General features: G+C 32.8%; 1 protein-coding gene across 1 annotated transcript; it reads left to right on the top strand.

Moving 5' to 3' along the window:
* The first annotated feature begins 3584 nt into the window (after positions 1-3584).
* Positions 3585-5103, top strand: LOC133204270 (ficolin-1-A-like). Its single transcript, XM_061340009.1, has 5 exons — positions 3585-3597; positions 3790-4029; positions 4134-4258; positions 4735-4831; positions 4928-5103. Exons 1-5 carry the CDS (start codon positions 3585-3587, stop codon positions 5101-5103), a joined length of 651 nt encoding a protein of 216 aa, XP_061195993.1.
* Positions 5104-25863: the final 20760 nt, after the last annotated feature.

The raw sequence follows: 25863 nt of genomic DNA, 5'->3' as shown, positions 1-25863 counted from the left end.
GTTTACAGTGAAAATAAATATCATTATTTGATATTTAACAAACTTCAATCAACATTCGTCACATGTAGGTTTGAAAGGGGGTGTCTTGATGAAAACTGAATTTAGATTTTTTGTAACACAGTAGAATAATCATTATATTGAAATGCCATCTTGTTAATCGAATTCTATTTCTTTTTTAACCTTTAAAGCAGTTCATATCAATGAAAGCACAACGAAAGTGTGCATGCTTCTCAGCACTAACAATATATTCGAGAAGTGATGTAAATCAGATGTGGATACCTAATACTCCAACGGAATTTTAGAAAATTTTGAATCCCAGAATTTTACCAAAATCAATAAATCAAAACGTACGACTTTTTAACACTTTATACAACCATTCTCCACGATAAATTCATCTCCAGGCTTTTTGACATCATAGACAGCTGCTTTTTCAATAAAGATGAAACTTGTAACTTTGCTTACCTTGTCACTGGTCATTTGCAAAATTATTTCGTTAAAAAATTCTGATTGTACACTTATGTAATATTAAAAAGATACTTGAATTCCTTATTGACAATATCTGTGTAGTTTCTGCAGATCAGACCTTCCAGCAATCTGTCAGTCACCCGCGTGGCACAGTGGTCAGAGCGTCTGCTCTAGAGTCGCAAAGTAAGGAGTTGATCCTTACGTCGCGGGTTCGAATCCCACTGTGGGACGTGGAGACCGGTCCTTCGGATGAGACCGTATAAACCGAGGTCCCGTGTCGCAGTAGGTGCTGGCACGAAAAAGATACCTCACTGCTCTAAGGCCGTAAGTGCCGAGTATAGGATAAAATTTGCAGCTCTCCACCGGCAAGTGGTGGCGTCTCCATATGAGTGAAAAATTCTCAAGAGGGACGTTAAACAACATACAATCAATCAATCCAACAATCTTTTGGGATTTCCTTGAGTACCAATTGCACCCCGTTATTAGCAGACCTATCTTTGTATAAATATGAATCAGAATTTATTCAAAAATGTAAACATGAGGGTAAAAACACATGCGGTGGACTTTAATTCGACATTAATATATATATCGACTACGTTTTATCAATTAAATATAGTTACTTCCATTCATATGTCGACTCGATATATCCCAGTGAATTTTAAATAAAAGATACCACAGAGTCTGACACATCTGTTTCATGTTTCGGATATTTTACTAGAAAAAGACATTAATGGTAACCTAACAACAAAACTTTATGATTAACGTGATGACTTCAACCTTTCTGTTGTCAACTTCCCTTACTTATGTAGCAATATACTCTTATTAACCTGCATATGGTGTTTATGTCTCCTAGTTTATTCGATACGCAAGAGCATGTTCTAAATGTACAATTTTTAAAAAAAGAAGCAAGCTATTGACAAACAAGTTGATAAAACAAGGATGTCAACAGTCTCGATCAAAGTCAACATTTTGCACGTTCTATGGATGATACAATGACGTTCTCAGCAAATACAATCTATCATTAAACCGAATGCTGACTGACTTTTTTTCATACTAATTTACATACTGAATTGTCCACGGATTTTTCGGTTTTCCCGATCATGACAATGAGCACACGGCGGGTGTGACAGGTCGACAGGGGATGCTTACTCCTCCATGGCACATGATCCTACCTCTGATGTTTTTAGAGGTCAGTGTTTGCCTTGCTCCAAATTTGTATTTTTTTTTTTCAATGGACTTTTGAGCTTGATTACTGTTCGTTATCACCATATTTCATTTTAAAAGATATACCGTAGGCCTGCACGGGTTGCGCATCTTTTCACTATCATACATAGAAAAGCAAGTGAAGAAAGGTAGAATGAGAACTGATTTTCATTAAAAATATAAATTCAATGGTATGTTGTAGAAACACATATTACTATATGCAAGTATTGTTCATTGCAAATTATTTACCAAAACATTAATGCATGAGAATAATCATTGCTTCTCTATTCAGAAACTTTGAATTGAAAGGTATTTGCGTTATGATTTTCAATCAATGTTTATGCCGTTTTGGGTAAATAATCACCAATGCACTTCAAAAGATAAATAATTAGTTTCAATTGTATGCAGTACTAAATGCACCTGAGAATAGATAAGCGGATTGAAATTCACTTCAAAACTATCATTCCAATCTAATTTTCTAGAAGGTTTGTGCTGAATCGTACTGCCCATTTCATTACTCATCATAAACTTTTTTGACTTGTAACAGACGGATATGACATTTATATATCCAATCTTCTAGTAGCAGATGATGATGATCGCTTCAATGATTAAAAATCACGAGGAATTATAAAGAATTATACAATTTATTCATTTTCAATTATATAGTCTAATAATATTACAGAAAAATCCTATTTAATTGGAAATAAAGTGCATCGTTTACATTTACAGGAATTTTATTGTCTATTACATGAAAGTGTCTATACTTAAGTAGATAGCAATATTTAGCTAAGAATAACTAGGCATATTGCTTAGAATGTTTATGCAACGGAAATAAAGCATGTTACTCAACTAAGAATATGCTTAGGAAAATTAAGCATATACTTTAGAAAATTCTTAGAATTTTTACGCATACGAATACTGGTTTCATATATCAGTAAACAATATCAGTATGCAGACCTTTTAATTTCTATAATTTCATTATCCTCAGCTGTACATGTCATGAACATTTTGTTATCAACTGTCCGTTAATGAGGTGAATCCAAGTTGATCTAAGGGTCCATTTGTTAACAGTACAATAAAGCAATCATAGTCTCTTCTCCCAATGATCTAGTAATAATCATAATACATGTATTTGTAATTTGTCTGTATTGTTTTCAATAATTTTCTTAAAACTTGATTTAGGTAGTTTCCCTGTTAAATTTTGCATGCACAACACACTTGTTGAATATCATTGCTGTGAAGTTTCAATAAGACTGTTCAAGAAATCTGAGAAATCTCCTGTGGTCAATAATAGCTTGAACAATAGCAACATTTCACCAACTCTGTTCTGAGTGACATGAATATATCGTCGAGTTATTATCAATTTACAATGAATACTAACGCAACAAATAAATAATATTATTCACTTATATACTTACAAAGGTAAAAGTGAAAGTGGCCTCAATTGAACTTAATACACAGACCTAATGCAAATTGAAAAGTATTGAAATGTTTCTATAGCAACGAAAAAATAAAATATTACGGAATAAATCCATTTGTTGGTAATAAGAATTAAATGAGGCTAAATACTTAACGAAATTTGTGTTTAATCAAAGAAATCTGTAATAATAAGAATTAAGTGAGGTTAAAACGTGAACAAAAATTATGCTTTGTTAAAGCAATCTGTACTTGTACATCAGGAACAATGAAAATTAATAAAAAAAAAATTAATAAATTCCAGTGCTTATAATTTTCATTTGTTTTTTTTTTAAATTTTGATTTGGTCTTCATATTAAAGAAAATTGCACAAAGTAGATTTACAACATCAAATTCGTTTAAATTTGTTCGCTAAGCAGATGTTGAAAGAAAATTTTCCATGCTTTGCATGCCACATTAACTGTCTGCCTATATAGCAACTCATTTATAGACTGGTAAAAATGGCAACAAAAGGTAGGCGGATTTTTCTTGCGCAACTGACAAACTGACAGCAATAAGTCACATATGCAGATTGAAATACAAGAGGTTTAAATATCCGTGTTAAAGATAAACTGAGTTTTCCTTCTTAATTCACAACTATGGATGGATTCTTCGTATTGATGACTATAAAGATCATTTTGGTACTTCTGCCCACATTTGTTGTAGCCTCAAAATCTGTTACACAGTTCTATGTAGAATATTGCAAGATTGACGACAAACTTGGTAACAGTTCTTTACTCGGAATATTTTCTGGAAATTCACGATTAACATGTGCTAGTGGACGCAATGAACAGTGTACCTGTATTGGGTATAACAGTAGATTAAAGAAATGTCGCATTCATGAACGATGTCCGTTCAACACCATGAGGAGACCTGAAGATGGATGGCAATATCTCGTGAAAAAAGGTAATACATGTGCATGTATTTCATACATTTTGAGTTCTTTTTACATGATTTCAGGAATCCTATATCAAGGGATATTTTACTGGGTGTTTCTCTCTTCCCTTCAGTGTTTGACTGTAAGGAACTGTTTGATAATGGTGTCACGATGTCTGGAGTATATACAATTCAGCCTGTGACAAATCAGCTCACCGATGTTTATTGTGATATGGAAACAAACGGAGGCGGTTGGACGGTACAGCTAACTAGATTTTTTTGAGTTTTATTTATTTATTTTTTTTTTTTTATGATAGTTGGTATTTGCTTGTTTTTATCATTTTATAACCAGCAACACTTTTTTACAACTTTTTTTTTTGTTTGTTGTTTAACGTCCCTCTCGAGCAGTGAGGGATCTTTTTTGTGTCAGAACCTACTGCGATACGGGACCTCTGTTAATACAGTCTCATCCGAAGGACCGGTCTCCACGTCCCACAGTGGGATTCGAATCCGTGACGTAAGGTTCAACTCCTTATTCCGCGACTCTAGAGCAGACGCTCTAACCACTGCGCCACGCAAGCGACTATTTGTAATTCGTAAACTGACCCAAATTTAATTCATTTTTGCTTTTTCAAAGATTGTGTAAATTTCTACCTTATCAAGAAAGTTGTGATCAATTAAGCTGCATTTACCATTCCGGTAGATTCTATGTTTTATTGATTGCTTCTTTATTAGGTACTGTTAAAACGAATCGACGGCTCAGTGAATTTTACTCGAAGTTGGAATGACTACAAAACTGGTTTTGGGGATGTCTTCTCCGAATACTGGATTGGTAAGGAAAAATTGGAGACGTTTTTTTTCGGAAGATGGATAATGTTAAATGCAAAAAGGTTTAACTTCGTCCCTTTTTTCTGATTATTTCTTTTAGGAAATGACTTCATTCATCACTTAACAAGAAATGATACTTCCAAGTTGTACGTCTCAATAACTCATGTGGACGGAAGAACGTTTTTTGAAAGATACAATACGTTTTCGATTTCCGACGAAGCTAATGGATATTCGTTGCATTTTGGAGGTGCCTTTGGAACACTTGGTATAGTATAAAGTTTTTACTCTTAAAGTTACGCTTATAAAACATCCATGTACCTGCTATAGTGATTATTATCGTGCATTTTTAAAAAATATGGAAATGCTTTCGGTGTAAATATAAGAATATCGCCAATTTAAAGACCGCTCGTCTTCATATTAAGACACTAAGCAATTGAAATTACTTATGAATTTATTCACTTATTCAGCACCATACATATATTTCAGAGTTTTGAATTTCCTGCATCCAATTGACACTTTTTATTTATATTCTTCATACTCTACCAAATTTTGGATATGTTGCACTTGTTGTTGCACTTGTTGTTTTCAAAATAAAGCATATAATGAATAAGAAATGCATCATAAATGGAAATTTTATAAAGATGTACTTTTGAAATCAGGCTTGGGGCGAATTACTTTTTAAAGTAATGCCCTACATTACAGACCCTGAAACGTGCTACTATCCCATAAAGCGTGCGACTTTCGTGCGCTTTTCGTTTCGTGCAAATCGTGTTTCGTGTAAAACGTGCAGCGTGTTGTGTAAGCTTCAAAGCGTTTCGTACAAACCGTGTAGCGAAGCGTGTGAGAAACGTGTAGGATTCATTCGGAAGTCCTTTTATTTTAAATATGGCTATTGTTGGATCAACATGTCATTCTGTGTTGTTTGTAACTAATATTATTCGGATATATCATATACCGGTGGTATTTTAAGAGTAAAAAAATACAGAAACAACAAAATAATATTACTCGGTAAAGTATTGCATATTTGTTTGATTTTCTTTCTTTTTTCTTTAAATAAAGATGGACAGTAAATGTGCTAAAAGTAATCAATTATATACACATCAATTTTAAGGTATTTTTAAAGGGAGCAATACTGAATATTTTTTTAAAGAAAATTCATTAGGAATCCGGCCTTGTCCTTTCCATTCATTTATTTGAATCTCTTCACCATTTTACAATTACGGGATATAGAGATTACAAGAACATATCGGTGATTAATAGAAAATAATAGATAGATAAGGCGGACCTGAAAAATAAAATGCAAAATTTAGTGCGTTGCTATAAAATGTGAAGTATTGGTATTCTAGGCTGAGGAGTACAGTTAATTGATTTTCTGTAAAAACGAACATAATTTTCTTAAATTACAAGATTGTGATACAAATAATTTTGAAACGGTAAGTCATTTATAGTTCATTTTATGCCTAAAATTGGCTGATTAATAATAGTCATATTAATGAATTATAATTCACATGCATCAGCAGATACAGGTTATACAGGGTATATACAAATTAGGGGGGGGGGGTGTGATCAAATGGAAACACAAACTGAGTTTTTCTTATAAACTAGTGTTTTATATATAAGTTTCATTTCAAAGAAAATTATTGCTTTTTTCGGGGTGCGCCCGATGCACCCCTTAAAAAATATATTGGAATCTTCTTTACGCTTTCAACACTCTTCCTACGACTGTGATCAAGGTTATTTACAAAGCGATCAGGGATTCCGCGTGCCGGGACTGAAAACTTGTTCTGCTATTATCTCTTGTCAATCATAGCTTAGATGACACCCGACAACAACGATTGATTTTTAATTCGTGAAATTATATGGTTTTATTAGTATTAAATGGTTACAAATAAATACCCGTGGATCTCATTTCTTAAATTTATCCGATTAAGTCTGTAAACTGTGAATTGATTTGCCAGTGTATTCGTGAATAAAAACAAGATGTGTTTGTGAAACACTGATGCCCCCGTATGGCAACTTATAGTAAAGGTTAAACTTTCTCAAATGCAAATCAAATATGTTGGTACATAAAATAAGGTCTTGTCTCGGGGAGTACATTTGTGATATATGAAAGCCTTAGCAACAACCATTGAATAGATATGGAAAAGGTTGAAGTTTTTCAAAAGTAAGTCAAACATCAAGGTCAAGGTCAAATGGTCAAAATTAATGATGCCAACAGAATTGCCTTCTCACAAGAAATACACAAGTGAAATATGAAAGCCGTAGCACCAATTGTTCAAACGTCATGGCCAAGGTTAAAGTTTTTCGACAGTAGGTCAAACTCCAAGGTCAAGGTTAATGGATTAGAATTGTTGGTATCCAAAGGAAGGTCTTGTCAAAAGGAATAGACATGTTAAATATGAAAGCCCTAGCACCAACTGTTCAAAAGTTATGTCCAAGGTTACAATTTTCCAAAAGTAGGTAAAACTCCAAGTTCAAGGTCAATGGTTCAAAGTTGTTGGTATCAAACACAGGTACTTGTGGACAGGACACCCCCCTCCCCCCCCCCCCCCCCCCCCGAATATACCCCACGGGTCAAAAAATATTTTTATGTATTTTTTTTCATAAATTATTCTTCTAGTACACATTTAAAATGTATTCCATGAGAAAAATCAAAAAAAAAAATAACGCAGATATAACGTTTTACTAAAAAATCATACCGTGGTATTATAAAATAGAGAAGGTAAGTCACTTCCATTTGTTTACCCCTCTTGGATATCAGGCCCAAAATATCATTTACCTAATACATGTCACCCAAATGTGTCATGATATCTTGTTTCGGTAGATATTTTTGTCTTTAATCGTGCTATTTAATTGCCCAGGCATTCCATAATAATCCGTCTATTCATCGTCAAACGTGAAAAATGCTACGAGATTTGGAAATGTCAAAGTAGAAATTACGGAAGTGATGCAAAAACGACACCTAGCGTGTAACTCTCGAGTTCCGAGTGTTATAGAATTGAGGGAAAAGCTAGAGGTCCACGAAAAATTTCGGGAAAATTCTGATAAAGAAGTCGAAATTGATTCATTAGAATTTAATTCTGCTTAAGATTTTCTAGATGAGCGAGGGTAGTCGTCAATATTCCCTTTAAAGGATGTTATCACTGATACCAAATAGCGTTTTAAAAATCGCTTGAAAGGTGGTGGGTACATGTATATTCTTTTTATTTGATAAACACAATGCCTCAAAAGAGAACTAAAGAATCATAATACCTATCCCCAGACTTCTCTACCATATAAAATTTTAATGATAAATTAAAGTTTAACTCTGTAATGAAACGGTATATTTACCATTCTGAATAAAGTGCATTTCATGAAGTACATGTATCGGGTCCCGCTGGAGATATGGATATCCTTTTTTTTTTTCCAATGGTATACCTACTAAAACAAGTACCCGTTAAATTTAGCCATGTACAGATTTGAAGATACAACAGTAAGATCTCGGTAATCCCCCCCCCCCCCCCCCCCAACTTTAAAGTTGGAATTTCTAACATAAAAAATTTACTTGGCGCTTATACGCTTCCGTACTAAATTAATCAAATGAAATTATTTTTTTACTAAGTTAAAAAATGTTTAAATCAATCAATAATTAAAAAGAAAAGAAATGAAAATCTATCCATTTACAGAATTCATACGCAATTTAATATTTTTTTTTTTTTTTTTTTTTTTTTTTTTTTTTTTTTTTTCAAATCAATAACTGAGTTTATTTGTTAGTAATAAAACGACTTTTTAAAATCAAACTACAATTGTAAAACAATTAAATGCTGCAAAAGATTACGAATTACAAATATAATTATTTTTTTCACTGCGTAGTTTAAAGTCTAGTGAAAAAGGTTTGTACACAGAGGATGATAAGCATTTCATCGGGCGGGTAACATACACAATCACAACTATTTATTAATTTCAACTGAACATTGAGTATTTTATCTGTTAATATAGTACTGGTGTAGCGAGTTCTAATCTTAATCTGAATGATTGCTATTCTTAACTAATCTTTGATTAATCCGTAATAATTTAATTAAAGTCCGAGATATTCCGAATAGAAAAATCAGATCGAGGCCAAAGCGTGTGAGAAACGTGTACAAAGTGTTTCCTGCAGGCTTTCGTGTAAAGCATTTTGTGTAAATCATGTAGCGTTTCGTGCAAACCGTCTAGAGTTTCGTGTAAACCATGCAGCGTTTCGTGCAAAACGTGTAGCGAGCATGTACCGTGCGTGCAGCGTGAAAGTAGGATAGAAGCACGTTTCAGGGTCCGTTCCATTACTTCTAGAATTTTGCATTGAAATTACCATTCCTCTAATGTCTAAAAGTAATGAATTGCATATCTATGACTTTGGTAAAGTAATGCATTACCATCATCATTACTTGTTTGGTTTTCAAAAGTAGAAATACAAAATCTTTGCAACTATTTCCATAATCAAACCGAACAATCAAAACTATATATGATGAATTGATTCAAGTTCGATTATGACGTACTTGTATTTATTATACTGTTAAAAACCTAAATATTTTTTTGTTTATTCATAAGAAGAAACTTTTTAATTGCCAATAAGATAAAACCGTGTACGAGGGTTGTTCGGAAAGTTCGTAGACTAGCGGATTAAAATTAAAAGCGCTCAAGATACATCAATGAATTTTTTTTTATTTAAAATTAATTAGCATCACCTTTTTTATTTATATAATAAACTATACATCACTAGTTATATTTTTCAATAAATTGTTGATGTTTTTGAAAGCAACGGTATGTCCAGGCGGCGCACCTCGAAGATTACGTCTTTTTCTACCTAAATGTAACTGAGAAAAAACTCTTTTTTTTTAATATGAGCATTTGTCATCCAAAAATGCCGTTAATTTACTCATGTGGTATGACATAATTGTACCGTAAAATTTTCAATTTTTTACTCCATTCTGTAAGTTCTATGAAATTTTATCGTAAATTTTATATGAAATGTCCAAACAATTAAGGGGTTGTAATGACGTCAGAAAAGAGGGTGGGTTTCTTTTTCATACATTCTATAAAGTTTCACCCCATGGGGAAATTGGCATAGACCTAGAATATATCTAAATGAGCCACTGAAAAATAAAATGCATTCAGAGTACTTGTTTTTAAATGCCGAAAAAGATTAGAGAGACGAGAGATGTAAAAGTTAATGTCGATTTGTAATAAGGGTGTTCAAAGTTTGTCACATCGAAAAGTGACGTTGTTCATGTGTTATTGATGTTGAACTCCGAGAAGCAAATATACTTTTATAATCAAGTTAGGATCTTTCACTATGTATAGATTTATTTACAATATTATATGCATTGATATTAGCTGTTCATGACATTGTAAAATCATATAAGCAAGGCGGGATTAAATCTTTACTTAACTCCAAGGAATCTCATTAAGATAAGTGTATGAGGTAAAGAATGCGGACATTGAGAAACAATGACGCCATGAAACTAAATGGCGACAGCGCCGGGTGATCATATAATGACTTTTTTTATTTTATGATAATTAGGTAAATATTCAAGGTGTCAAGCTAAATTTTTCAAAATTTCTTTAACTTTTGTTGTTTTATGTTCCTTAAAAATTTTGTAAGCATAAACTACATAATGTTTATTTTATCGCATCAGTCCACGAACTTTCCGAACATCCCTCGAACAACATACACTTTTGTATAACTATTGATGTCAGATAACATAGCCTTTTTGTGTCATTTTCGCCTCCTATGAGTCATTTGAATTTATCAAACATGAATTGTTTTGATCTAGTTACTTTATGAAAAAAAAAAATAGAAACACTTTGACAAGTAAAATGGGTTGGACTTTTTGCTCAAATAAAAAAAAAAGAAGTGTGGCTGTCTTCTACTCCTTTTAGTCCAATGGATTTGTCATGGTCAGCTCCAATAAGAAAAGCTCAATGAATGTTTCATAAATAAAGCCAGGGGAAAAGGAGTTGGTTTTTGAAGCACTTCTAAAAAACAGTGCATTGTTTGAATTGTTAGATAAACCAAGAGGCACTGTGCGTTTTGTTGACATTCAATTCATTAGGAAGCAGTTAGCAGAATATAGTGCACCTTAATTAGTGTATCTCATTCTAGAACTAATTTTTAAAACAACGTATTTCTAAACTTCATTGAATATTCTTTGGAACATAACCTGCATATGGTTTTTATATCTCCCAACTGATTCGATAAGAAAATGCGTTCTCTGAATACAATAAATTTTTTAACCGAGGCAAGCTACTGACAGATATGTTGATGTTACAAGGATTTCAACAACAACAACCCATTTAAAGTCAGCTTTTCGCAAATTCTACCGCCGTTACATGTATCACATTGTTTATAAAAATCATTGGGTCGTATTTTGTCTGACATGTTTCACACTATTTGTTAGGTCATTGCTTTATTCTTAATTCAACTACGGAGAACTCCGTCTAAATGATCAATACATAGTACTCAAAGTGGGGGTCCGTGTTTTTGCCCTGTTCATGATTAGTTTCGTTTATTGGATTGTAGAGACTTATCACTGTTCGTTACCTCATCTTTTACATTATCTAGAGCTTGCTAAAATAAACATGACATTTAAATGTTTGTTATTGTAATTAAGATAGAATATATAAAAAGTAAAGTATATTCATGCAGAGATTTTAATTCAATACGTTTAATTCATTTTCATCATTATTTAAAAAAAAAATATTTATTCTAAACAATGATTTCAATGTCCATTTGTAATTTAAAACAAAATAAGTACACAATAAGTAATGCATTGCAATTCTTTGTAATGCCTGGATTACTCTAGATTTGAGAAACTTATGCATTACATCACTATTACATGTTACATGTATGCGAATGTTTTAGCATCGAGCATAACCAGGTTTACTTTGATTTCATGTAAACCATTGCAATACATTACCATTACATTTAGCATTATTCCAAGCATGCTATACGTGTATTCTTATTGCGTCGTATGGCTTATTCGTGCTTGTTTGTAATTAGTGCTTCTCATTTATCAGGCGATGCGATGACTGCAAATGGGTTTCCATGGTCGAATCTGAATGGAATGAAATTTTCTACCATCGATAAAGACCAGGACGAGTCACCTGCTAACTGTGCTATAAGCAAGGGAGGAGGAGGCTGGTGGTATAAAGATTGTTGTAAAGCCCTTCTCACCGGTCCATACGGAAGCACAGATTGGGGGAAGCCTTGGAGTCCGACATTCAATAGTGGAGTTGACGTCCGTAGAGTTGAAATGATGGTAAAGAGGAAGGCGACAAAGTAAAAAAAACCTCATTAAAAAAATGTGACTTGAAGATGTAGAAAAATAGTAAATTATTTCTTTCCATTGTCTATTTTTCAAGTCATACATTTTAAACAGGGATATCCGGAGAATTTTATAGATAAACGGATGTTGAAACATAAAGAAAAACTGTTATAATGTTTGGTAATAAGTGATTCTATGCTGAAATGTACGTATTGTATCTTTGTTTACCCATGGTGAGCCTCAATTATTTCACTAACACTGAATTCCCGTATGTTATCCCTTAGCAATACATGATTTTGATTGGATAAGAGATAGAATTTTTTTTGTGAATGATAATTCAGGTAAAAATCTAAGACGCAGAGAATATTTTATTCAGAAGTTTTGTTTTCCCAACCTCCTCACCTAATAAACCCCATCTTTGTCCATTAATTGGAAACATTCGTTTGTTTGTTTGTTTAACGTCCCTTCGAGAATTTCACTCATATCGAGACGCCATCACTTGCCGGTGGTGGGCTGCAAAGTTAGACCTGTACTCAGCACTTACATATGTACGGCCTTTGAGCATGGTTCTTTTTTTCGTGCCAGCACCTACTTCGACACGGGACCTCGGTTTATACGAACTCATCCAAAGGACTGGTCATCGTGTCAAACAGTGGATTCGAATCTGCGTCTTTAGGATCAACTCCTTACTGCACGACTTTAGAGCAAACGCTCTAACCACTGCGCCACGCGGACGATCTATAAACAATTGAGCTTCTTATCTGTTGGTTTCATTCATGTTACATTGTTTTTCTAGACTGATCGGTACAAGGAATATCGGTAGTACATTGTAGATGTGTATCTTATAATTATGTGTAATTCTAAACTTCTGTCATTTTTTTTCTCGGCAAATTTATACTAAATATAAAATCAGTATGTCCATTGTATGAAGATAAAGTGAGCTTTTGAATGTTTATGATTTGAAGTACTTGATTGCAATTTTGTTATTTGTTTTGCATCTGCTTTATTCACATTTGTACTGGATATATAGTTACATGTAGTCTTAGGAATACTTTTTTGTTTGTTTGTTTTTTTTATTTATTTTTTATTTATTATTTTTTTGTTCCGATTACATGTATCTGGCCTGATTGCTTATCAAGACTTTTTGTTCAATGAAGTTCATTTAAAAAAAAATATACCTCGGTATTGTTTTTTATGTTGTGAGGGTGTAAATAAAGGAAGAGGCATGAATATATTTTGATGTATGTATATAAAGGCGTTGATTAAATTAGTTACAGTTTAGTATGGAAAGCCGTAGGGTACCCCCACATTATGATTATTTTTTCCTATATAATTATACCAAAAATAATTATCTCATCCCAAAATAAAAATCTTGCTTTTTTTTTAACATTATTATTTTCCTACAACAATTATAATCTTGTCCGTCCATGTGTACTCATTGTAAGATTGTAAATATAAATATAGCACCTACTATATTATCCACATCCTAAAATTTATATATTTTGCAGCATGTTTTTTTTTTAAATTGTACTGCAGAATATATCAATTCTAGGATGTACATAATTTTCAAAAATTCTGATTAATGTAAAAATGTGCAATTACTCTTTAGATTTTCTTAATGCCCCCCCCCCCCCTTTCCTGGCTAAATCTGCCACTGTGATAAATAAATCAATTTCTAATTCTTTTGAACACTGAATGTCCTTTTTACCTCTGTGCCATCCATAATTCTTTGAATGTTACATCCTTTTCTTTCTTTACAACACTGTTTTTTTTTTTAAACCTGTATACTTCTATAAATCAAGATTCTTTGTATAGCCCCTAAAATAACATGTGCAAATTATTCTTTAAACAAGAGGCCCATGGCCCACATCGCTCACCCGAGCACTTTGGCTAGGAAAAATTGGAAATCAGTTCAGTATTGAAAAGTTTTAAATATATGAGTGGTCACAACCTATGGGGGGCATGATTTGAACATACTTGAATCTACACTAAATGAGTATGCTTCCATATTTATTTGACTCATCATGGCTTAAGAAGATTTTTAAAGATTATTTTGTCATAAGTTTTATCATCTATTGGGCCCCTCCCTACCCCCACGAGTCCTGATTTAAACAAACTTGAATCTATACTTTAAGAGAATGCTTCCATATAAATATGACTAATCATGGCTTTGCTGTTTTTGAGAAGATTTTTTTAATTTTCTCTATGTATTCCTATGTAAAACTTTGATAATCCATTATAGCCCCACCCTACCCCTGGGGGTCATGATTAAAACAAACTTGAATCTACACTACCTGAGGATTTTTCCACAAAAGTTTCATCTTTCCTGGCCCACAGATTTTTGAGAAGAAGATTTTTAAAAGATGATATTAATTTTTCACTAAATTAATTTGTAATTATCTCCAGTTGGAAGGAAATGTGGCTTTTATTTGAACAAACTTTAACCCCCTTTACCTCAGGATTGTTGTTAAGTTTGTCGAAAAAGGTCAAGCAGTTCTTGAGAAGAAGTCAAAAAATGTGAAAAGTTTAAAGAGATATGGACACCAGACAAAATGTTATCAGAAAAACTCACTTCAGCCTTTGGCTCAGGTGAGCTAATAAAAAGTAAAGTAATAAAAAAAAGTTATCGCCTACCTACCTTCCCTAATATTTTTGGCTGTTACCAGAAACAAACACATTACAATTTTTTTATTGGCTTAAAGGGAGAACAGTCCCTCATGCCAGCTGATCCCAGATTGACTCCACAAAGAGAAATACTATTTTGAAATATGCTAAAGTTGTCTATTGTTAACAAAGGCTATACATGTATTTCTAAATGATATTTATCAAGGACTTAGTCACCTTACCAATAACTTTTGAAATAGAGTATCGGGGATCCCTTGCACTGTATTCCGCAATTCCTGCTTCCAGGCAGAATTTATTGTTCAATAGTTCCATTTCCTATCTGAATTCTCTTTGAATCTGTGGCAGAAAAACAAACTGTATGCAAAATCTAAAAAATATCAATGGGTACATGTACGAGTATGATTATGGCATGTACAAAGGAGTAGACATGGTAGATGAGAAATAATTTTGGTTAGGAAAAACATTTTTCATCATGTTAAGGTCACTACCTTTTTATAAAGGGGTGGGGGTAGAGGTGGCAAATTTTGTCAAGTCAGATTATTTATTTATTTTTAGCATTCACAGGACAGAATATTTATTTCCAGTTGATCTAAGAATGATTATTTACTTTCTTTTCTTGTCCAAAATCAGAAAACCACTTAACCACATGCAAGAAGGGTGTGTGTGTGGGGGGGGGGGGGATATCACAGTGACAGTCATGGTCTGACAGGGTCATTGTTTTCCTTTATTTCTAGCAATGCCAGTGGATGAAGTTAATTTACTTAAAAATCAAGGTTAAAATATTTATTTCCTTAATCTATCAGTCCCCCCCCCCAATCAAATGATCGTCCCTATATGCTATTAATCAGGCAGGTGTTTTTAATAAAGTACTAGTATGTGCTTAATCTCACATTTATGCACATGATCTATTTCTGACAGCTGTCTGAGGCAATTCGAACTACCTGTTTGTTCGGTAGCTCTAGCTTAATTACAATAAACTGACAGCTGATTCAAGAGACATTATCTGAATGATGCCAGTCATTTACATGTACATTAATGATTAGTCTTTACTTACCTCTTATAGCCTAGCTAACGTTGGACTTTCTGTCTTCCACTTTGTTTACATGATCGAACAGCGCACATGGCCTTTTCACGTGACGATCTCCCTCGCATCGACGCTTGTTTTCCGTCACGCTTCAAATAATATTTCTCCACGCTTCAAATAATATTTCTCCACGCTCAAGATAATATTTCCTTCACGCTTCAAATAATGTGTGCAGTCACAATTATAATCGCGTCTCAATATTGTTTCAACAGGAGGACAGAGTTTTCGTTCCTGTCACTAGAAAAGGAGTTATCTTTCCTGTTGAAAAATAAAAATAATTGCGAACAAGGGCGCACATCATTATTATTGTTGCAAAGATTATAACGTCGACTTGGTACATTATAATTTTTAAGCGTGTACATTTTTATTTATTTTCAGTCAGTACATTATTGTTACAGGAGGTGAAGTCTTATAAATTGTTGAGGCAAGAATAATTATAATCTTGGTGCAAAATAAAAATTATGTGTACGAATCGACTGACAAGATTATAATTTGGAGGTGTATAAAAATAATGTCTCCGTACTAACTGAAAAGATTATAATTGTAAAGTGAGAATAATTATTATAATGTAGGGGCAAAATAAAAATAATGAGTACACATGGACGGACAAGATTATAATTGTTGTAGGAAAATAATAATGTTAAGAAAAAAAAAAAAGAAGAAGAAGCAAGATTTTTTATTTTGGGATGAGATAATTATTTTTGGTATAATTATATAGGAAAAAATAATAATAATGTGGGGGTACCCTACGGCTTTCCATAATTAACGTATAGAATAAGTCACATACGGAAAATGAACTTTGACGCGACCCAATCGCAGTTTACGTATTTATGTTACACGCGACCTAATTGCAGTTTACATAACAATTCTTGTGTGCTGTTGATTGCAATTGCTATGGGACCAATTATTTTCATTGTTTTAATATGATGACATACATAGGAGGCATGATTATGCATAATAGCGATACTTTATTGAATCGGGATCGGGATCCGAACAAGTATGTTCAGCTTAACAACTAAACCTCTTTTTCAACTCCCAACGAGAGTGAGAGGATCCATCAATAGCAATACCAACTGGAGGTGATAAAACTATCCATTTGACATTGATATTATCTAGGTATCAACTATTTTTTCTCAGAAATTTGCATTTTTAAAAACACGTGCTACCTAGCTCGAATTTCCTCGACTACATATACAATGTCGAGTATAACTAAAGAAGAACTTGAGTCTCTTAAAGACTTATCTAATGTTGATTTATCAATATCAAACCTTTATAATGAATACCCAGAGAACTGTATTCCTAATAAGCTCCGCCCGCCTACAGGCTCTAAAGCAAGACAGGCGGCATACGAAGAAATTAATCCACACCTTTATGAAGAACAAGCCAGAATGGTAGCATTTCGAACAAAACGGGAGCGTGTATTTCCGTGGATAACAGCTTTACAAATTATCTACATAGAAAAGCTGCAAATGTGTAACTCTGTCGAAGTCAAATGGTATAACAACCCAGAAAAGTGGGATAGTAACAATACCCTAGCAACAAACTCTATTTGCATAGATATTGGGAATGACTCTAGCCTACACTACAAGATAACATTCTTTGTTTCAACTGGTACTATCCAAGTCCAAGGAAATGAAAAAGATACATTTGTTACCAAGTTCTTTCCACTGCTGAAAGAATTAGTGAATAGAATTAGTGAGTCAATCGAAAAAGAAGAAACCTTTCCAAAATCTGTAACTGAAAATCTACAAGGCCCAAACTCTGTCAGTTACTCGAACCAAGAACAATTGCTAAACAGTGAACAAAGGCAAATTGTATCAGCCTCAATGCATGACTTTGAGAGATTTCAAGAAAGTATGGTCCTGGCTTTAGAGGAATTAAGCAAATCACACTCTGGACTTGTGAAAACGTTAGAAACAAGACTCTTAAAAGGCCTGGAATCGCTTCAAACTACAGTTAGTACTCTTACTTCAGCCGTTGAAAACTTGAACAGCCAGAACAATAAAATGTCAACAACACCGAGTAAATCGAAAAACCCTGAAAATGAAATTAACTCGATAAAAAATAAGCTTAAGAAGTCAGATGAAATCAGGAATGACCTTCAAATAAAAGTTGCAAATCAACAACTTGAATTAGAAAACAAGGAGGCACAACTTAAAAATGAAAAAATCATGCATAATACATGCAAACACCAACTCCTTGACATGCTAGAAGCAAACAAGTCAGAAAGCTCTACATTAGTGGAAAAACTGAAAAGCAAAAATGAGGAGTTACTTAACATGGAAAATGAAAACAAACATCTCAAAGAAAAAAATGAGGCACTTTTTAAGGAGATTCTAGGTTTGAAGATGCATATTTCCAGTATGGAATCCAACAATGCGAAGTTTACACAGGTAGGAGATAAGAAAATTGAAGAAAATCACTCTTCACCATATGAGCTTCATAAGGGAAATCAAACTTCTTCTAAGACAAAACCCCCTAAACCCAAAGTCCTGTTGGTGGGGACTTCTAACACGAAGAAGATTAATCCAGACATTCTTAGTTCATCATTCAAAACGACAAAAATACTTGCTTATACAATTGAAGAAACTAGGGATACCATATTAAGATATGAGGAAGCAGCACCAGATGTTGTTGTTCTTCATCACCTCACTAATGATGTAAAGACAAAAAGTCCTGAGATTTGTGTTAACGAGGGTTGTCCCAAAATTCCGTAGACAAGCGTCGTTTTGTAGTAACCCAGTGTCATAAATTAATGAAACTTTCAAAATAACTAAAACTACTAACAACTAATATTTTTAGTGTAAAACATTGCGTAATTACGCGGATTTACCTATTTAAATGAAATTATTCAATGTATGGTGTAAAGAGGCGGCGCAATATCAAAATTTGCTATTAAAAATCGGTATATCAAATGTAAACTCTCGCAAAAAAAAAATTTCTTGCCAAAATTTCGTGGGATAAAAATGATAGTTTCTCAATTTACATAAAGATTATAAATTATTATACCGTCTTTGGTTGTCTTCAAACTAGTATATGTAGAAACTCTATCAGATACAGCTAAGGTTTCTGTTGGAAGGAAGGGACTTGAAGATATCCCTGAGAAGGTAAGGCTAGCAGAAGAGGATCCTAGATATAAAATTAAAGGCATAAGACATATTACGTCTTGCTTTAAGACACCAGACTAAGAAAAAATGCCCCTATTCCAGTGTCACCGACTCTTGCAAATAGCATTACATTGGTATACTTCATGCCTAAAAGAACTTAACATTTTAGGTTTTTATTCTTTCTTCTTATCTTTTTTTATGATTTAAACTTTAAATTCTGCTGAAAAATATCCTGTGATTATATTATTGGATTTTCTTCCTCCTATAAAACCTAAACACTGAAAGGTAAGTATTAATGAAATATTGTTTATTAACGCAAATACAATCAATAGTGTGTCGTCCAGTTTTAGCATTTTTTGTCAATACCAATAAGACCCCTACTCCCTCTAGAGGAAATACATTCTCGGAAATAAAACTGTACGTATCAACAAGATAAAAGAAAATACGGAAATTTAAGCATTTCATAAATTAAAAAAAAATATTCCTCCATTCTGTTTACCTTTACATCCTCTAGAGGGATTACAATGTTCCTCTGTACAGTTGCAGTATAGTTGACATTTTTTTCCGTAGCTAGGGTATCGGCAAATCTTCTCACAATAAGCACCATACATTCCAGATTTACACCCAACTGTAAATACGTATAATTTATAGATTTTAACTTGGAATAACTATGGACAAAAGCATTTATATGAATTGCATACTTTAGTACCCGAATTTGTCTTGCAGCCGTATGCATGATGGCAGAGTTCATTAGAACAATAACATTTTGACTTGCACTTTTCACCAAATGTTGGAGGAGGGCAAGTTGATCTGCAATCTTCACCCCAAAAACCGTTCATACAAGCTGTGAAAAGATATCAGCAAGTTAAATGTGATTATGATTTAGCACCTAATATTCTAATCATAATGTATTCATTTTCCTTTTCTTCTGTTTTTTAAGGATTTTTATGATATACTTATTCGCTTTAACAGAGTTACAAACGTATGCATTCTTTCAAAGTCTCATTCCACATATATCCACTGCAACATATTAGCCCAGTCCTCCTGAAAAAAAGTATGCATGAAGTCATATAATCATAAACATATCTGTATGTAAGATTTTTTTTTCTTAATAATAAATCATCACTCAATAGGTCAATATTTAATCTAATATCTAAATTTAATTAAAACAAAAGCAAACTATCAATTCATTTTTTTGTCCGTAAATGTCATTTTATAAGATTCGATAATATTCCTCTGTGTTTTTAACTGTATTATTTTTTAAATAGTGTCTCAATGTTAAATAAGGCTGATATTCAAATTTCAACTTACCCTCCGCATAATTGTGACGTAGAAACTAGGAGAAATTGAAAAATAAAACATGAAACAAACAACAAAACCCAAATAAAACACATTTCAACGTGTTATACGGCACATTCAAGGTAGGCTGTATTTCCTTGTAGTAATTTTCCAATATTGATCTGCACATAGAAATTGTTTACACTCTACATGACGTAACTTTTATGAATTTTTCTCCCTAAATAGATTTAGGATATTTGTTTGATATGTTAAGGCAATTGAAGGATAAATATATGTAAATTAATATTTACTGTAATGAAGGAGAAACTTCAGGAGTTCTCTACAACAGTATATTAGAGAGGTGGTGTAAATCAGACGTGGATACTTGAAAAATCTCCAAGGAACTTTGAGAAAATTTGAAATCACAAAGTTTTACTAAAATCAATAACATCAAAACTTATACAACCATATGCATTTCCTATGATAAATTGAAGTTCAGGCTTTCTGACACCATATACAGCTGCTTTTTCAATAAATATGGAACTCGTAAATACATGTATACTTACCCTTGTCATTGGTCATTTGCAAAATTATTTAGTTAAAAAGCATTCTGATTGTTTACAAAAGTACTTTGAAATTGATATTAAAAAGTTGCTTGGGTTTCTGATTGACAACATGTGTAGTTTTTGGAGACAGGTCTTCCAACAATCTGTTGGAATTCCAATGGGTATCAATTGCGCCCCGTTATAAGCAGAGCTATATTTTGTATTCATATGAAGCAGAATTTATTCAAATTTTCTACATGACAAGAAGAAAACACGTGCTGTGGCCTGCAACTCGACATTTCGATATATCGACTATGTATTATCAATTAATAATAGTTATTTCCATTCATATGACGACTCGATATATCCCAGTGACTTGAAATAAAGGATACCACAGAGTCTGACACATCTGTTTCATATTTTGATATTTTACTAGAAAAAGACGTTAATGGTAACCTCACAACAAAGCTTAATGATAAACGTGACGACTTCAATTTTTCAATAGTCAACTTCCCTTACTTATGTAGCATTATACCCTTATCATCTGGATATGGGGTTTTGGTCTCTCAGTTGATTCGATAAGCAAGAGCATGCTCTACGTATGAAAAATTTCTAAAACGAGGTAAACTATTGAAATAAGGATATCAACAGTCTCGGTTGAAGTTATCATTTTGCAAGTTTTATGGTCGATAAATAACCTTGTCAGTACATTCAACCTATTATTGAGGCAAGTGTTGATTAACGTCTTTCATACTAATTGTTAGGCCATTATTTATAAACTGAACTGTTTACGGATTTTTCCCGGCTTTTTTTTTTTCGATCATGGAAAGGTGCACACGGCGGGTGTGACCGGTGTGTAAGTTATGCTCACTCCTCCATTGCACCTGATCCCACCTCTAAATTTTGAAGTCAGTGTTTGCTCTGCTCCAAATTTGTATCGTTTACTTGGACTTTCGAGATTGAAAACACATCGTTATCTTCATATTTCATGCAAACGCAAATTCATTCCCTTTTTTGGTAGGGAAGAGCACGTTCTGCATACAGTTCAACTTTAAATCGTACAGACTATGGACAAATAAATTCTTAATCAAGTTTTAACAGTCTCGTATAAAGTCAAAATTTTGAAAATTCCAGTCCTTTTAATGTCCTTTCTGCAATAACAATCTTAAGTTGGATTGAATTTTGAGTAAATATAGGGTAATATATATATATATATATATATATATATATATATATATATATATATATATATATATATATATATATATATATAGATTAGCTGCCCTTTTAAGAAATGATGAATGATAATTGGTGTTTTCAAGAGATATAGTAGCATCGAGGGCACTGTTGCCTCAAAATTAAAAAAAAAAAAAGAAAAGTACAGAAACATTTATAAAGGCTTTTGATTACATGTGATTTACTTTAAAAAGTAAGAAGTTGACAAAAATTTTAAATTTTCATGTACGGAATAAACGTTTATAAAACAATCCTTTAACATCATTATGTGCCTCTTTATGTTTCTATTCCATAACTAAGACAGGCAAAGAAATTGAGTTGTATAAACAATGGAAACTTAATTATTTAAACATTTTTATTAAAGTATTTAAAAAAAAGTTAAATAAAATATCTTCTTGGAAGTAGTGAACAGATCTTTTTTTTTTTTTTTTTTTTTTTTTTTTTTGTGAATTATGATTTTTTTTATGAAACTTTAAAAAAAAAGTTTACAAATCATGGCGTATCTGAGTTTAATTCCCATTAGAATTATATAGGGTGTTATCCCTTCGTAACAAAGTTATAGGGGATAAAGAAACGTGCGTATATATAGGTGAGTGAATGTGTGCTTATATCGGAAAATATTTTTTTTTAATATCGGGATCGATGTGTTCTTAGGGGATGCCCCGCTTTAATTGCGCGAGGTGCCCTTCAGAAACTTCTATATAGATCTTTTTATATTTTAATATTACACATGTTTTATGTATTTTATAAATTGAGCTAGAGTATTAATTATAAAAAGAATAACTTGTGTGGAATTCAACAAGTATTACATGTAATTTTTGGACTGAATAAAAACCGTTCCTAGATCCTGTCTAGACCCCCACCCCTCCATACATGTTTCAGATATACGGGTATATATATTTAAAAAGGGCGTATTGATAAGAAAGATTGACGTGTATTCTATTTATACATGTACAACGATCATTAATTTGATTATCATTGTAGAACTGACAGACAGTAACAAAACAATGTTATACATGGTCAAAAATACTTTTTAACGCTTGCGACTTATACCCTAGTCTTTGTTAAAATATAGATAGAACCTTTTTCATTGGACAAAGGTTTTCCCGCACGAAAAAAATTGGCATCCTAAGAAGGAAATAATCATATACGTTTTTTGCATACACAAGTATGAAATTATTCAGATATGTCTGTTACAAAAAATAAGATATTGTAAAAGGTCATAAAGGAGAATAACAAATTACCTGCTTTGTATCGCTCGCTTCAGCACTGATATCAGTGCATATTATGTTACAAAGTATGCTTATCTATCCTGTTACAGAATAAGGTAAGTCTGTTCTAGACTCGCTGTTTTGTTTTCAAAATCTATTCCATATAGTAAGGAAATCGGCAAGTTATATCACAAAATATTCGAAATAACCAAAACTCAAAAAAAATGTTTTACGCTAATTGTAGGAGTACATGTAGCATAACATTATATATATATATATATATATATATATATATATATATATATATATATATATATATATATATATATATATATAATTGAAAGCAACACTTAAGTCGGAGACTATCAAAAGTGAATTAATCAGACATTTTACCTTTCCTTCCTGGGTATAATGAAACCTAACCTGATATACATAGCAATACGGGGTATTTGCAATGTAGTAATGCGGTTTATTTTGAAATTTTAGAGCAAATGCTTGAAGTTAAAAACTTCCTGATAATGATTTTATGTTCTTTTCCCTGTCGTTGTACTCAGTAAAAAGAAATATCGATTTCTACGCAATTCACCAGACAGTACTCGTGAAAATCTATATATATAATAATTAAATAGTGCATATGCAATTCAAAAATCACTTTTCATTTCAGGGATAACCACTCATAAAATGCCTCACATAGTAGTACTGCCGAGGAAAAATAATTATTTCATATGAACAAGATCTTATCAAAGCAATGCATTATATTATACATTATCAGATGTGTTGCCATCTCAGGATGACAAAATGAAAAAGAATGTGTCAAATAAAAATGATACTTAACGCTTGCATTTAATTATTTATATTTTGAATAGCGTTCTCTCCAAAGAAAGCTTTTTTATGCTGACTTTAACTTTTCAATCGTCAACTTCCCTTACTTACGCAGCAAGATACCTTTCTCACCTGCATACAGGGTTTATACCTCTCAGTTGATTCGACATGCAAGAGCATGCTCTACATATGAATAATTTCTAAATCGAGGTCAGTTATTGACAACAAGTTGATGAAACAAGAGTGTCAACAGCCTCGTTTAGTCATCATTTTGCAAGTTCTATGGCCGATACAATGACCTTGTCAGCAAATACAATTTCTCATTAAGTCAAATGCTGACTAACGTTTTACATACCCTTACAAAAAATACTATATAGGTAACTATAGTTTACAATATAGTTAACTATAGTGATAACTTTGACACTATAAAAAAATATAGTTAACTATAATGATAACTTTGACACTTTGAGTTACTATGGTGATAACTATGAAAACTTTGATTTATCATAGTGATAACTTTAACACTATGAAAAGAAATATGTGGAGATAATGAACAGTATTTGAGCTCAAAAGTCCATTAAACATTACAAAATAGGAGCAGAGCAAACACGGACCTCTAAGACATCAGAGGTTCTATCAGGTGCCATGGAGGTGTGAGCATCCCCTGCCGACCTGTCACAACCGCCGTGTGCTCCATGTCTTGATCGGAAAATTCGTCGACAATTCAGTGCGTAAATAATGGCCTAACAATTAGAATGAAAAAGTCAGTCAGCATTTGACTTAATGATAAATTGTATTTGCTGACAAAGTCATTGTATCGAGCATAGAACTTATGAAATGATGATTTTAAACGAGATTGCTGATATTCTTGTTCCATCAACTTGTTTGTCAATAACTTACCTCGTTTTAGAAATTGTTTATACGTAGAGCGTATAGAATCAACTGAGAGATATAAACCCCGTATGGAGGTGATAAGGGTATATTTCTGCATAAGTAAGGGAAGTTGACGATTGAAAAGTTAAAGTCATCACGTTTATCATAAAGCTTTGGTGTTAGATTACCATTAACGTCTTTTTCTAATAAAATTTCCAAATATGAAACAGATGTGTCAGACTCTGTGGTATCCTTTATCTCAAGCTCACCGGGATATATCGTGTCGACATAAGAATGGAAATAGCCATTGTTAATTGACAATACGTGGTCGATATATCTAAATGTCGAGTTGAAGGTCACAGCAAGTCTTTTCTTCTTTTCACGTAAAAGATTTTGAACAAATTCTGCTTCATATAAATACAAAAATAGGTCTGCTAATAACGGGGCGCAATTGTACCCATGTGAATTCCAAAAGATTGCTGGAAGACCTGGTATTCAAAAACCACAATGTCAAGTGTCAATAGTGATAACCTTGACACTATGAAATCTTTGGAAGACTATGGCGTTCACTATGAAAAGTTTAATTTATTAAAGTTATCACTCAAATATACATGTATTTTATATCATTGTATTTAAGATTATAACTCTAGACAATACTGTACTTCATAGTATTAAAGCGCGTGCGCGGCTTTCTTAGAGATGTCACGAGAGATTACGTTATTTTACGCACTGAGTGCAACATGTCGGATGCTGATGCTGGTTTGTAAATAGCAGCTATCAGTATGGGTAAAAACGACCATTGTTGTGTGGTTAACTGTTCTAACAGGAGGTCCAATTTGCCCAAAGGGCACGCTTTTCACCAGATACCGGTAGCACCGATTTCACGTCGTAATGCCTGGATTAGAGCGACGGGCAGAAAGCTTGGTAAGAAGCGGGGAGAGTTACGATTACACAGAATACAAAAGTGTGCGG

The sequence above is a fragment of the Saccostrea echinata genome, unplaced genomic scaffold, assembly GCF_033153115.1.
Source record: "Saccostrea echinata isolate AGI-Se365-2 ecotype Australia unplaced genomic scaffold, CSIRO_AGI_Sech_v1 ptg000052l, whole genome shotgun sequence".
NCBI classification, from domain to species: Eukaryota; Metazoa; Mollusca; class Bivalvia; order Ostreida; family Ostreidae; genus Saccostrea; species Saccostrea echinata.
Note: the sequence above shows the minus strand (reverse complement) of the source record. Positions and strands in the feature narration are given on the sequence as shown.

What these genes read in the sequence shown, in the direction of transcription:
- LOC133204270 (XM_061340009.1), top strand. An exon ending in GCAATATCTCGTGAAAAAAG is followed by an intron (nt 4,030 to 4,133) that starts GTAATACATGTG and finishes TCTTCCCTTCAG; the next exon opens with TGTTTGACTGTAAGGAACTG. An exon ending in CAAACGGAGGCGGTTGGACG is followed by an intron (nt 4,259 to 4,734) that starts GTACAGCTAACT and finishes CTTCTTTATTAG; the next exon opens with GTACTGTTAAAACGAATCGA.